The sequence below is a fragment of the Zingiber officinale genome, chromosome 11A, assembly GCF_018446385.1.
Source record: "Zingiber officinale cultivar Zhangliang chromosome 11A, Zo_v1.1, whole genome shotgun sequence".
In the NCBI taxonomy this organism is placed as follows: Eukaryota; Viridiplantae; Streptophyta; class Magnoliopsida; order Zingiberales; family Zingiberaceae; genus Zingiber; species Zingiber officinale.
Genome location: NC_056006.1, coordinates 93,357,456 through 93,369,835, shown reverse-complemented (window position 1 = coordinate 93,369,835; position 12,380 = coordinate 93,357,456). Strand labels below are relative to the sequence as shown.

The following is a 12,380-nucleotide window of genomic DNA, read 5'->3' as shown; positions in this document are numbered from 1 at the left end:
TTGCACGGGCCTAATTTCTCAAATTTTGGGCAATGATATTTAAGTTTGAACATTAGGTCTTATTAAGTAAAGTATCAATTCTCTCTTCAAATAAAAAAAAAGTGCGAGGTAAAGAAGGCATCTCTGTCCTGTTAATTTTCCCATTCAAGGGCAAGGAACGTATACGTCAAATGACAAACCATCAGAGAATACCTCATTCCAAAGACAAGTCCAATTCACTTGTTGAATGATAGATCCACCATCCCAAGCAATGTTATCAACACGCTGAATGCATATATAAGAAACTAATTACAAGGAATGTCGTCTTCATCTTCATCCATATCCCTTCTCATTTTACCGAAAAACAGACTATATATCAGTAAACATCAGTAGTTCATCATCTCGTCCATGGATGCCAAGTCAAAAACCATGCCTCCCCGCGTGTACATGGACTTCAACCCCCTTCTTGAGTGGATTCGCGGAGAAATGTTGGATGTTGCTCTTATTCATGTACCCGGCAAGTTCTTTGCTCTCTCTTTGCGATTTTCCTAGGGAATAATAAACCAAACGAATTGTAACTTCTTTATCTTTTGAAAACAAATACCGTTGGATTGTAAACCATGGCCTATCAATTATATAAAAATTTGATGTTGGGGGTTGCAGGATTCAAGAAGGAGCAACTCAAGGTGGAGATAGATACCCAAGGCAACATCTGTGCCAGCGGCGAGCGGCCGCTCGACACTGATGGCAAGCAATGGCGGCGATTCTCCACAAACCTCCAAATACCAGCCAACTGTGACATTAACAGCGTGCATGCCAAGTTCGAAAACGATACGCTCCATATCTTCTTCCCCAAGCTGGTCCCTGCTGTTATTGAGGCAGCACCTAAGCCGACCACCACCGACAAGCGCTCAGCCACTGCCACAGGTGTCTATGCGACAGGGAAGGAGAATAAGGCAGACAAAACAAATAGTCAAAAGAAAAAGGCACCGTCAGCACCGTCGGAAAGTTTGAAGCCCAGCTATGACAAGGCAGAGTTTGAAAGCTTGAAGCCAACCAATGGCCGGAGTGAGGGGGTGGCACATGGCGCAGGTGGCAGGGAGGTGGAGCTAACTCCGGTGAGGAAGAAACTGCTAATGAATGTTGCGGTGGCCACCCTGGTGTTCCTTGGTCTTGGATTTTATTTGAAATACAAGTTTACCAAGGCAGAGACAAGATGAAGACTTTTGTCAATGACTCAAGCATCAACAATTACTTGTAACCTTAATCAAAGAATTCTTATACACAAATAAAACAGAGATGATTGATACAGTCTCTAATCTGTGTAGGGAATGGCAAAGCTTATACAAGTTTATTTAAACACAATTTTGAAAAATAAAACAAAATAGAAAATGATCATGTACCAACCAAGAACTTTTAGAAAATGGAACTAATATTGCAGTAGAATTTGACACATGATAGTTCTCACTGGGAGATGAGTGTGCCTAATTGCAGTTATATGGCCTGAACAATCTCCATTTTTGTTATATTCTAAAGGTATATTGATATGGGCAAAACCACAAAACTGGCACATGATGGAGACAACATGAGATGGGATCTCAACATTGGATTCACCATACTTTCTTTCTAATAAAAAAGAGAAACATTACTACTCCAAGAACAATGACGACAGGAGCCCATTTTCGAATAAAAGCCTGCAAGGATGAGGATTCAAAGTTCAGTGGACGAGAACACATTGTGTGTAAAAAGGCATTTAGGGTTGGATCAATTTAGAATGCAATTTATCTACGATATATTCTTACACCCGTTTTCAGGCCACAGATAAATTGCAACAAGTATACAACATAAAGAAAAGTAGTTTAGTAGCAGGGGTGTCGACGGGCAGTTCTGAGCAGGACCTCCTGCTCTTGATGAGCATGCGAAAAATGCCGCAGGGGTATAAAGAATGTTAATAAAAAACAAGAAAATTAAAATAATAATTTATTATCACTTTTAAGAATTAAAACAAATAATAAGATTTCATATTTTTAAAATTATTTTAGGAATTAAAATGGCATGCAAAAAAATATATGTATAAAATTAAAAATAGTGCTTGTGGGTTGTCTAAGTTCACGAGCAGGCCTACGGGGACGACCTGTAAGTCAGGAGATTGCACACAACGCAATCCACTTTTAGGGAGGGTCATGCCAAGCATGGCCTACGCCATGTCGGGTCAAGTCAGCATATAAGCAACATGACCCGATTTACATTGGCATGTCGTATGGTCTGTTATGCCACCATTGCAACATAAACATGATGTACTCACTTATCATCGTCCAGCTTAATAGACCTACTGATCGTTCAATAAGAAGTGTATGTGGATTTCAAACTACATGGAGTATAATAATGATGATTAAATAATAATACACAAATTTTGAAGGTTAGCACCAGTATCGTCAAAAACATTGTTAAGTTGCAAGAATATAAAAAAACAGCCATGACTAAACCACCAAAACATAACAAAATTTGTTCTACATATGTTGCCAATGATGGCTACTGTGTTTCTGGATACTCAAGCATAGCATTCTTTTGTTTTACATATCTTGCCAAGTAATAGACACTATCAGTTTTGAAAGACAAGCCCTACTAATACAGTTTGGCAATGCAGCAGAAATCAATGGTGCAAGTAAGTAGCTTATCTACCTCACGATTCCTATTTTTAGTGTTGGTTTACTAAAAGCTGAGGTCTGAAACTAGCAGTTAAGATAGTTTAGAAACATGTATATAAAAAACAATGAAGAAGAAACAAAAGTAAGCAAGACATCCTAGGATTAGTTGCTAAACATGTCCCAAGATTTGTAACAAATTTGATCAAAACAAAAAGTTTACATTAAAGTTTTTAAGGGTTGTAACAATTCTAGTCACTAGTTAGTTTTTTTGTCCAGAATAGTAACGAATAGGTATATACTGCAGGTCCATGTCACTATATTTTGCAGTCACTACAAATTAATTTCAGAAAAGAAATAAATAATGTAAAACGAAATGTCTTGTTTACTATAATCAATGACCGACATGGCATTTAATTATGAAATAGAACAAAATCAATAAACCACATGTATAAATTAATGGCCATAATTATTTGTTATGTTTCTAAAATAATAAATACAATTGGCGTCATAATTGATTTTGACCATATTAATTACACATCTCAAAGGCACCCAAGGATTTTTTATATCTTACCTGTCGATTTAGATCTTTAGCCTTATCAGCGTATATTCGAGACTCAGACGTCAACCTGCTTGATAATTGACTCACCTCTGCAAAGAGTCCATAATTTTCATTTAAAAAATATATATAAAAATTAGTTTCTCAAATGACAAATTTCAAAGATAAACAAAAATCAAGTTGAGTAATAAAAAATTTATCTAACAGATTAAAATATTGTCAACAATATAGTCTTACATAGAGTTTAACATATTCCAAGAAAATAGAATGGAGACGCTGCTTCACATATCAGATTTTCAAAATAATGGTCATTGCTCAATTAGTCTAGTAAGAATTGAAGAACTAGCCATGAACTAATTTCTGTGGCCAAAAGGGTAGAAAGGATTTTAATGTTCATAATTGAAATTTGTAAAATCAACAATGAAAACCAGCTGTGGTATACGCCAAGATTCTGGTGGCCTATGCCTTAATGCAATTGAATAGATTTTTTAAAATTACTGATAATGCCCCATATTTCCTTGATTAATTTCAACTTTATTGCATAATGCAATAATATGCAGAAATAGACAGCAAAGATGTTATGGTATCTAATTCCATGCGTTTAGTAGTTCACTTAAGGATGGAGCTACCTCTTTGACTAGCTTAAACCATAGGAAAGAGAAACAAAAAGTGTGATTCTAAAGACAACTGTGGTTCTAAAGAAAATTATTTTTCCATTTGTTAAGAGGAAATTCAGTGATACGAAGTTAGAAAACTCAATCGCACTAGTGATGAACACAGGGTAAGCAACTTTTCACTAAATTCTTTACAAACGTACACCAAATAATTAAATTTTAAAACTTACGGTCTAACTTTTCACCAACACCAAGAACCTCCTGTACATTGCGAGTCATTATTTGGTGGACTTCGTACAGTTCATCATTCAGCTTAGCAATATTTCGCCGAGTGCGAGTATCCAAATAAAGCTTCTTGGTCTTCTGTATGAAAGTATCTACATACAACACCAAGAAAGCAATAAAACAACAAAATTCAGATATAATTGGGATATTGTAAATGATTGTTACACTAGGAGAAAACTCTACCAAACTTGATAAAAGCATAAGGTCTTGCGGCAGTTTCGATCTGATTCCCGTTGACTCTCTCAAACTCATTCTTGAGGTCTTCCAGGTATTGAAAAGCAAGCTTCTTTGGGTAAGACCGATCACACATTGTAAGGTAACAAACACGCCCCTCAATAATGTAGCTTAGTGACTGAGTCAAGGAGAAATATAGTAGAATGTGCACAATTAAACTATATAGTAAAATGGTCATGCCTATCTTATAAAAGCTATGAATACTTTTATACATAATTGAACATTTTATTACCACAAAACTTCAAAAAGAAAGTAGTTACAGTGGTAAAGAATTTTAGGTTTGGTAGAGAAAGAAACTAATTAACAATTAGGGCTCAACCCGTATGTGCCACACATGGAACCATCAACAACAAGCTTCTTGTCTGGAAACTATATATGGGATCAGACAAATCTTCAACAAAGAGTACTTGCAAAAAAGAAGTAATGTATCAGAAATGGATCAATCAAGAGACATATACTCACCTACTAGTAAAGATGGTCTACTAACTAAAACTCTTAAAAGTTCTTCTATGACAAGCTTGCGAATGAAGAATAATCATACTTACATATTAATGAACTTCTTGACAAGAATTTAAAGACCAAATGTTGGACCATTTGCCAGTTATCAGATATACTAAAAAAAAACAACCATCCAGAAGATTAGGATACTGGAAGAAGTATGGACCAGTCTCGATTGACATTCTAGAAGCCTCATAATGACCCTTCGACAGGTTCTTAAATAAAAGCTTAGCTTGCTGCTTATAAAAGTCTGCATCTTTCTGGTCACGACCATCATCCAATCCTTCAGCTAATGGTAAGCCATCAGTAACACGTGCTATCATTGTCAACTTCACCATCTTAACCCTGGAGAATGGAAGGCAAATCCTACCAGGTTTAAAAAACACTTTAAAAATATCACAAGGAGATTCAGAGTTAAGAGGAGCAAAACTCAATAATTTCACTAGCTAATCGATTTCTGCAGACAACCATGACTTAGGATAACCAAATTCATCATGGAACTTCGTGGTCATTCAATCTAATAATAAGGCTACTGACCAGTTTAAGAAGATTCTCACATGAGTTATAGATCTAAAGTAACCTACATTAATAATGATAAGCATTTGCACATGACCAAAACTTCTGGTTTCACTGGCTGTTCAAAATTATCACAAGTCTGGCACAAGAAGCACCTTGTCTACTCATCTTCCTCTTCAAGTGGCACTCTTTCTTCCTTCAAGTAGCAGCAAGTATTTCTTTTACCGCTTCAAGATATTGTGGTTCTTCCCTTGTTACATAGGCAGCAAAATCACCTCTCCTTATTCCTTCAACATACAAGCAGCGAACAACATGTGTCATTTTCTTCCTGCTTTTCAGGTGCAAACAATGAACAACATTTTTTTCTTGCTTCTGTGAGACGTGATAACAGTGTTGTGACAACACCTCAAGACGCAAGAACAATGACTACACAAGAAATTAATTGCTCTTCTTCCTCCGCATCCTCTTCCTATGTTTCCTCCTCCCACTGCTCCTCCTTTGATGGGTATTGACCTTGCACCACCTCAATAAGCCTGAGGCACCATCTTGTTTAGACCAGGACTAAAACCCCACATATAACAAGACTCAAAACTTGCATGGAAAGTTAAAGAATGGGTAAAGTTAGATTTAAAGTTAGATATAGATAGTTTTGAAAATACAAGGATATTCACTTGAATGAAGTACAAAACAATAGAAGGACTTTAATGTTGACTAAGTAACTAGTTGATCTCTAATGCAAACATGAGACTTTACCTACATGGAACCTTTTCGTTTGCATATTATGACACATTTACTTATTGCTATGTTCTGAAAGGCATCATGGCATCAAACACATTCAAGTTATTATGCATTGCCTTAGTTATATGATAATCACATAACCAAGGTTATGAGGAATAAAATATAATCTAATGTTGTTTGGTTCAACCTTCAGAATACTCATTTCGTGAAAAAAAAATTTGGAATTTTTTTTTGTTAATCCCGGAATTACGTAAAGCCTCACACTTCGAAGGCAATTATATTCCGGGTTATATTCTCTATTTGTTGACGTGACGAGCATGCTCCATTATCCGGGAATCACTCATTACTTGAACAAAAAAGGATTAAAAAACATAACCTTAGATAGATAACCAAGGTTATCAATAATTACTTGCAACCAAATATGCCCTTAATGTTATGGGTTTAAACTTTTTGGTTCAAAACAACAGCTTTTAAAATCATAAAGAATGTCAATTTTCCCGGGATCCTGTCCTATGGCAAATTCATTATTAAAAAAAACAAAACTTTGGCAAATGACTTTCATAATTCATCGTAAAGCCGTGTTCATCTTAAATATTTTGCTAAGCTACACAAATCATGTTCTTCCAATGAGCTCCATGCAACAAAATCACATATAATATTCAATCAATTAAATCATTTTTTTATCACGTTCACTAGCATTTTGTTTGATCTTCTTCTGCCCCTCTAATTTTCAACTTGAACTCTTCTAACAATAGAATATATGTCACCTTTAAACAACGCCATACCATCCCTGAGACTAAGTATACAGGATCGTCAGGTTATGACCCTGTGACCAGCATGGACAAGGATCAGGAGAGAAAAATTAAATTGTCGCCGTCAAAACAGACTGCTGCTAATCCCACCAGTAACTAGACCAAAACTCTCAAATCCTCTGATATCTGTATGCCTACCGACTCGAGTTTGACTCACCAAGAGTCGAATGGATCGCACGATTCGTCGAAGCGTAGGACCACATCCAATGCGTCGGACAACAACGCGTGATCTCCCCAGACGGAAGATAGAGGAGATGATTCGAAATTTCTTAACAGACAATTGGAGGGGGAAAAAAAAGTAGATCTAGATCTGGAAAAAGAGAAGGAACAACAAAGGAAAAGAGAGATTAAGGAGAAAAAAGAAATCACCAACGAAGGAGCGCACACTGCAAGGAAGAAGCTCGTTGGCGAGGATGACGAAAAGACTGCGTCGAACCGAGTCGGAGTCCAGCGCCGGCAGCTGTTCGAGCGCTCGCTTGGTGACGCGGAACACCGACTCGAGGATGAAGCAGCGAGAGAAACGCTTCCGCGAAAGGGCATCTCAATAATATGAAGCAAAATGGTGTATATAATAGTAAAAAGAATGAAATTTATTAAAATAAATAAATAAATAAATAAATAAGAAATGTAATTTAGTAAGGAAGGTAATTTTCAATGTTTATTTTAAAAAAAATGTATTTACTAATGTTAATATACTTTAAAAAACTTATCACCTTCTATTTTTCTTCATTCATTTGGCAGTATGTTTAAGCCAAACCTCTCCTCAGGGGCATCTGGCTTAACTCAAGATGCCACCATTTCATTGAAAAGAACCTCTGCGTCTTTTGCTAGACCATGCATCCCGTATCCAGAGATGATGGCTGTCCAACAGATCAAATCTCTTTCGGGCATACCGTCGAATGTTCTTTGTGCATCGGTGATGCTACCACACCGGGCATACATCGTTATCAGAGCTGCACCCAAATGGATGCTGATATCCATGTTGGTCTGCAAGACTTGCTCGTGAATCCATTTCCCCCGTTGGAGGGTCCCTAAATGGGAACAAGCTTGCAGGACGCCTACCATCGTCATCGCATCAAATTCCACTCCAGATTGCTGCATTTGGTTGAATATGGAAATTGCTTCCTCATACTCCCCATTCGAGACATACCTAGTAGTTTACGAGTCCAACTCCGTGAGATTGTGATAGAAAGCTGCAATTTTTTATAATTGAAAGACTGATCTTAGGGAATTCTTACGATAGCAATAAGGCTCACCCAGAAATTAGGGCATTGAAGCTAGGGGCACCCCTGACAGGCATTCCGTCGAACACCCTCCGGGCCAAGCCGACGTCTCCGCACTTTCCGTACATATCAACGAGCGCCGTGACGACGAAGATGTTGGAGCCGCAACCGAAGCTGAGCACGTCCTCGTGGATCCTCCGGCCTTCGTCGGCGTCCCGCGCGCCGGCGCAGGCCGGGAGGACGAAGGTGAAGGTGAACTCGTTGGGGCAGACGCCGAGGGAGAGCATCCGGTGGTACACGTCGATGGCGGAGCGGAAGCGGCCGTTGCGGGAATAGGCCTTGATGGTCTCGTTCCACAGGAACAGGGGCGGAGGGTTGGGGAAGGAATTGAGGATGGTTTGCGCGGCCGGGAGTAGCGAGGCGGACAGGTAGGTGTGGGCGAGGCGGGTGAGGAGGAACGGGTGGTGGGAGTGGGCGGACTTGAGGATCTGGGCGTGGAATTGGGGGAGGAGGGTGGGGGAGGTGCTGCAGCGATGGAGGAGGGAGAGGAGGGACTTGAGGTTGACTTGGGGCGGCGGTGAGTGGTGGCGGTTGCGGGTCGAGAGAGGCTGAATGCTCACATTCTCTGGTCGACGATGCCTGGTACGGTTTCGTCCGGACTATTAACCGTCCAATTATAACAAAATATAATTATTAAAAATATATTAACCAAACATCGGGCACCAGTGGTCTAGTGGTAGAATAGTACCCTGCCACGGTAGAGACCCGGGTTCGATTCCCGGCTGGTGCAATTTTTCCTTTTTTCGGCCTCGTCAAAATCAACCCGGTTTAAAAAAAAAAAATGTCCTTGAATACTTGATCACCGGTTCGGGCAAATTGTCCTTTTCAATTTTTTTAAAAAAACTTTTCGATTAGATTTAAACCCTTAATTTCACTTGATTCTGATAAGTAAATTTTTTTTATTAAAAGAAACACTAGTGACTAGTCGGATCTAATTTCTTAGGAGACTCATTTACATTTTTTTTTTCCACTCAAAATGAAAACCCCTATCTGGTGGTTGCTTGATTAATAGTAAAATTCGACATGTCTAACCATGTCTTGCTTTTTGATCATTTATATTAATGGCTAGTAATTATCTATAATTTATTTTTTCTGTATTAGCTGAGGAACGAATTGATAGGTACACTAGGGATGAACAAATATCCTTTTTTACCAATTGATTAGACCACATCAAATTCAACCATCGTTTGTATAAAAAACATGATGTTTATCTCAGGATCGTCTCCATCATTCTTGAGACCTTAGGTTGAAAAAAAATTAAGGTCTTAATATTTTAAAAAATATATTTAAAATATTATTAGAGACATTTAATTTTATTAGTAAAATTTAAAAATACAGTTTTATACATTGTCAATGATTATTTATGCAATAAGAAGGAGTGACCAACTAGATCACGTAGTAATAACTTTATCTTGTGTCAAACTTCACTTTTTTATTAGTAAAATTTATAAATATATATATATATATATTATGTTAACTAATTTGACAATGATTAAAAAATTATTATAATACTATTAATATACATTTTAATTATTATTATTTTTTAAATTATCAATTAATTTTAACTTCGATGAAGGTAAATCTTGACGTAACAGTAAAAATTATTATGGTTTGACCTAGATGTAATAGATTCAAGGAATAGTCTAGTAATAGATATAGACGATGTATACAATAGACCCTTTCTTAGAATCTCACATTGGCAGGACCTTCGTGAACCAAGTTATCTTTTATCAATTTTAACTTAGATAAATCATCACTTAAATTTATTTAGTCAAAAATATCGATAAAAGAGCATAAAGAAAGAAAAATAAAATTTAGATAAAAATAATAGTACAATATTAAATATGCTTTTGAAAGACTTTCAAAAATATTTTTATAAAAAAAATATTAATTAAGTATAACTAATAAGTATTTTTAATTTATTAACGAGACTTAATTTTAATTATTAAATTAAATTTTTATTAGTAAAAAATTAAAAATTATGTGCCAAATTTTAATAAAAAATAAAAAAAATTACCAACCAAATCTAACTTTAATATTAAAAAATTAAAATTATCAATAAAATCTAATATGAGTAAAAAAATAAAAACGATAAAATTTAACTTTAATCTATAAAAAAATAAAAAAAAATATTGGATAAATTTAAAAATTAAAAAATTATTGATCAAATATAATTTAGTTAATAAAAAATTAAATTATCAATGAAAATAAATCTCAATTAAAATTTATTTTAACTATAATTTTAAATATTTAATATCCAAATATATATATATATATAATTTGATGGACCCTAATATAATAGGGGTCCTAAACATAGTCCTTAATAATTTATGTCTTGAACCGGCCTGATTGATCTAAGGTATGCTGGATGGTAAAATTTTTGACATTTCTTCAAAATAATAAGCGAATCTCACGTAATATATTTGTGACGATTGAATTGAATTTTTGATAATGTATGGGCGTCGTGTTAGGAGTTATTGTGCCTCTGAAATTTGTTTGATTGGTGAAATATGGGATCAAATTGTCTATCAAGGTTAATCTATTGTAAATTCTAGATATATGAAATAAAAAATTATTTTAAAAAAATGCTTCAAATGTAATTTGAGCGGCCGGGAGGAGCGAGGCGGACAAGTAGGTGTGGGCGAGGCGGGAGGAGCGGGTGGTGGGAGTAGGCGGACTTGAAGATCTGAGCATGGAGTTGGGGGAGGAGGGTGAGGGAGGTGCTGCAGCGATGGAGGAGGGAGAGGAGGGACTTGGGGCGGCGGTGAGTGGTGGCGGTGGTGGCTCGAGAGAGGCTGAATGCTGCACATCCTCTGGTCGACGATGTCTGGTACGGTTTCGTCCAGATTATTAACCGTCTACGAATAAAATATTATAAATTATAAAAATATAACACGAACCATCAAGCACCAGTGGTCTAGTGGTAGAATAGTACCCTGCCACGGTACAGACCCGGGTTCGATTCCCGGCTGGTGCAAATTTTCTTTTTAACACTCCTCAAAATCAACCGGTCGGACTTCTGGCTGGCTCGATCGCCGGTTCGGGCAAATTGTCCTTTAAATTCAAACCCTTAATTTCACTTGATCCTGATGAGTAATTTTTTATTAAAAAAAAAGCACTAGTCCTCGTTTACATTTTTTCTCCCAAAATAAAAACCCTTATCATTTCTCACAAGAGAGGGTCATTTCGGTAAGATAAGTATATCTCTTATAAAAAATCATTTTAAAAAAGCGCTGATCCGGTAGTAAGAGTGGACCCCCCCCCACTTCCTGCAAAGTCAACGCCAAGTGGAAGTCACCGGAACAGCCGCTCACTCAGAGGAGAGTGTGGTCCGACCGGATGGACGGCCTTAGATGGCCGGTCCGATTGGACTGCCGGCCGGCCTATGGAATCGAGTACCCGGAGTGGTCCGGCCGGCCGCACTTATAGTTGGGAGGCACCCTTTCAAATCGGGGTTCCGACGCAGTTAAAAAGGTCATGGACCGAGCTGACCTTTTGACCGACCACAGTCATAAAGCACCCCTGTCTGTTAGTCTCCACAAAGCACAAGTAAACCACTGCGGATGTCCGGTCGGATGTTTAGGTACCTGTCCGCTCGGACTACAAGTTTGGAGCAAGGGAAAAGGCCAGAGGATTTCTTTCTTTGACAACCTATAGGTTTCACGTGTGTGCCATGCTCCAAATCTTGTGACAGGGGATTCTGCTGTCCCATCGAGGGCATGCTTTGACTGTATCGATATGGGTCAGGTAAACTTTCTGACAGCCGCGTACCTAGGAAAGGACAGGTAAGCTTTCTGACAGCCGCATACCTAGGATAAGACAGAGGACACTTATGCACCTTGGCACGCGTGCCCAAACCTTTCACAGCTCTATATAAAGAACTTCAGGTTTCACCGACGAGGGATCCTGGGTACGTACTCTGAGACTTTGGGAGCCACCTTATTCATCGTAGTTTACCTGACTTGAGCGTCGGAGGGTCGTCGCCGGGAACCCCCTTCCCGGCTCGACTTCTGTGCAGGTTAGTCGGAGCATCGCGCCACCAGGTGGAGATCTACATCATCGAGCTAGGGAGCGCCACGTGCCCAGCGTCTGTTGATTTCTGGTTCGGACAGGATCAAATTGGCGCCGTCTGTGGGAACGCACCTGCATTCGAACAAGAGCAATGGACGAGGCTGGACGACAACACACGGTGGCGCTTTCAACAGAAGAACTCGAAG

General features: G+C 38.0%; 2 protein-coding genes and 2 non-coding genes across 11 annotated transcripts; 3 read left to right on the top strand and 1 right to left on the bottom strand.

Annotated features, from left to right (window-relative positions):
- Positions 1–219: 219 nt before the first annotated feature.
- LOC122031669 (25.3 kDa vesicle transport protein-like) lies at positions 220–8,719 on the bottom strand. Of its 8 annotated transcripts, none has more exons than XR_006125812.1 (7): positions 7,266–7,450; positions 4,965–5,159; positions 4,266–4,426; positions 4,028–4,174; positions 3,199–3,275; positions 680–1,151; positions 220–527 (listed from the first exon to the last, which is right to left on the bottom strand). XR_006125812.1 is itself a non-coding variant. In XM_042590759.1 (7 exons), exons 2-7 carry the CDS (start codon positions 7,608–7,610, stop codon positions 1,590–1,592), a joined length of 681 nt encoding a protein of 226 aa, XP_042446693.1. In that variant the 5' UTR covers positions 7,611–8,030; positions 8,137–8,719; the 3' UTR covers positions 1,394–1,589. The 8 variants fall into 8 exon arrangements, 7 of the variants coding, with proteins under 7 accessions (XP_042446693.1, XP_042446692.1, XP_042446691.1 ...); XM_042590759.1 differs by lacking the exons at positions 220–527; positions 680–1,151; positions 7,266–7,450 and adding exons at positions 1,394–1,673; positions 7,594–8,030; positions 8,137–8,719; XM_042590758.1 differs by lacking the exons at positions 220–527; positions 680–1,151; positions 7,266–7,450 and adding exons at positions 1,394–1,673; positions 7,594–7,750 and having other exon boundaries at positions 4,965–5,180.
- On the top strand, positions 275–1,891 carry LOC122031671 (inactive protein RESTRICTED TEV MOVEMENT 2-like). Its single transcript, XM_042590764.1, has 2 exons — positions 275–496; positions 643–1,891. The coding sequence occupies exons 1-2, from the start codon at positions 388–390 to the stop codon at positions 1,197–1,199; spliced, it is 666 nt and encodes a 221-aa protein (XP_042446698.1). The 5' UTR covers positions 275–387; the 3' UTR covers positions 1,200–1,891.
- A 103-nt stretch (positions 8,720–8,822) lies between the features above and the next one.
- TRNAG-GCC lies at positions 8,823–8,893 on the top strand. Its single transcript has one exon. It is a non-coding gene; the product is annotated as a tRNA-Gly (tRNA).
- Positions 8,894–11,069: 2,176 nt separating this feature from the next.
- On the top strand, positions 11,070–11,140 carry TRNAG-GCC. Its single transcript has one exon. It is a non-coding gene; the product is annotated as a tRNA-Gly (tRNA).
- The last annotated feature ends 1,240 nt before the right edge of the window (positions 11,141–12,380 follow it).